Source organism: Neopelma chrysocephalum, unplaced genomic scaffold (genome assembly GCF_003984885.1).
Source record: "Neopelma chrysocephalum unplaced genomic scaffold, ASM398488v2 Primary Assembly neopelma1_96671, whole genome shotgun sequence".
Classification (NCBI taxonomy): domain Eukaryota; kingdom Metazoa; phylum Chordata; class Aves; order Passeriformes; family Pipridae; genus Neopelma; species Neopelma chrysocephalum.
In genome coordinates, this window is record NW_020925316.1 from 1 (window position 1) to 2,062 (window position 2,062).

At 55.6% G+C, this 2,062-nt stretch overlaps 1 protein-coding gene across 1 annotated transcript in view; it reads left to right on the forward strand.

Annotated features, from left to right (window-relative positions):
- Positions 1–569: 569 nt before the first annotated feature.
- The window catches only part of LOC113981568 (centrosome-associated protein CEP250-like), a gene marked incomplete at its 5' end in the record, with an annotated part of 6,852 nt that continues 5,359 nt past the window's right edge, over positions 570–2,062 (forward strand). The window contains 3 exons of the mRNA XM_027708995.1: positions 570–716; positions 1,294–1,428; positions 1,694–1,837. Of these exons, the coding sequence (XP_027564796.1) occupies positions 570–716; positions 1,294–1,428; positions 1,694–1,837 (426 nt within the window). The remainder of the gene's footprint in view (positions 717–1,293; positions 1,429–1,693; positions 1,838–2,062) is intronic.

The window sequence follows — 2,062 nt, forward strand, 5'->3', positions numbered from 1 at the left end:
CTGCTGGTCCCTACCCAAAGCATGGCAGCGAAGGGCAGGATCTTCCCAACTCCCCCCTGCCATGAAGCGGGTTGCTAACGTTGCTGCCAAGTGCAGTCGCAGGAACTGGCTTCCTTTCTTTCTGTCCTTCCACCGTGGACAGAGATGTTACCTTTGGTCTTGAAGCCTATGGAACAGGCTCCTTATTCCTGATCCTTCAGATGGTGGCCTGTCTTGTGACTAGGGCATTGGGGTACTGGCCTCCTCCTGGCCCTGCAGTCCGTCTAAAGCTTGTCCGGCACCAAAAGACCCATGAACTTTGACTACAGAGCCTCTGAGAATAAGGAGGAATCCTGAGGAGAGAGGTGCCAGGAAAGGGGCAGCCATGAGAGAGGGCAAGGGGACCTCTCCATTCTTCCCCCTGCTGAGCCTCCTTTTCAGTTCCTTGCTCAGACAGGATTCCTGGAGGGCACAAAGGCACTGCTGGGCACTGTTCAGGTCGGGGGTTGTGCGAGGGATGAAGCTTCCCTTTCTTTATTGGACGAGCTTGGCTGGGGCTTCACGTGCAGGTGTCTTCCTTCCCTCAACAGGCAAGTGAGCTGGAAGGCCAGCGTTTGGAGACGCGGGAGCTGCTGAAGCAACAGCAAAACCTCATGACAGAGGTAGAAAGGGAGCACGAGAGAACGCTCTTTGAGACGATGCAGGAAGTTGCCACCGTGAAAGCTGAACAAGAAAAGGTAGGAGGCAGAGCCAAGCAAGAGGGCAAGACTGTGAAAGGAGGGTTTGTGTGGTGCTTTTGAATCTTCTGGGCCCCCTATTGTTAGTGCTTCTCGGGACACCACCCGTCTGGGTAGAATTGTCTCTTAGTTGCCCCTTTGTAAACAGGAGTGATGCTTTAGCAACCATGGGAGCTTGGGCCATGAGGGAAAGGGCCTCTCATGTGACAGGCTCCCAGAGTGTAGATTGAAGGGAGGCAGGGACAGTGTTGTAGGCCTGAAGAGAACACCAAGCCCAGAACTGTCTCTTCTTGCACAAGAGAAGGGATTAGCCTGGCCAGCAAGGCTATCGGACACTTGAGCAATGCCGCCCATTTCCTGTTAGCTGCCTAAGAGCTGGCTGGAGTTTCAGTCATGGCTGGACCATGTTCATACGGCCTGTCTCACTTAGGAGTCTGTGCCTCCCAGTGGGCAGAGGATGTCCCAGGAGAGCAGCAGCGCAGTGCTTTGGGAATGCATGAGCCTATCAGTCTTTGAGGCTTGCCACACCAACGTTGTGTGGGAAGTTTAAAGCCATCGTGTCTTCCTTTCTGTGCAGGTCCTGCAAGAAGTCGAGCGTGAGAAGACTGCACTGTTGGAGAGGCTCTGCCAGACTCAGGTAGAGCTGCTCCAAACCCAGCAGCAGCTAGGGCAGCTCAGGCAGCAGGTGAAAGAGGAGAGAGAAAATGGGCAGGTAAGCCTGAGGAGCCCGCTGACAGAGGGGAGCGCCTGCAAGGTAGACCTGGGGACTGAGGAGGGAAGGACTACGGCAGGCCCTGAAAGCACAGAGCCCTGCAGGCTCCAGAGATGAGCCCCAGGAGGGAAGGCTTAGGCTGGAAGCAGAGCGGGTTGCAGGAGCAGAGCCAAGTGGCTGAATGAATGGGATTTTGAGCTTGCCAGAGGGAAAACCCGAGCGTGACGACACGTCCCAGGAACTTTCTCTCCCTTTGTGTTTCCAGAACATCAAGGAAAAGCTGGAAGCAGAGCTGCAGGAAGCTCAGAGGAAGATGAAGGCGGCGGAGAGGAGGCAAAAGGAAGAAATGGAGAGATTGCAAGAGGCAATCAGTCTCCTGCTTCAGCACAGGGAGGCTCTACAAAACCAGGTGAGTGAAACAGCTGTAGGCACTGCAGTCATGCCACAGGTGCTCTCTGCCCTTCTTGCCTTTCCATTGCAGAGCAGCAGGCTGGTGGGGGTGATCCCTCTGACTGCCATCCTGCTGTGGTCTGCGTCACAGCTGCTCTGGAGGAGACTTACTGGGCCGCTGACTCTCAGCTGCCACCCTGGACAGCAGGGCTAGTCCTCTGGCCGCTTGGCCAGCAATCATCCC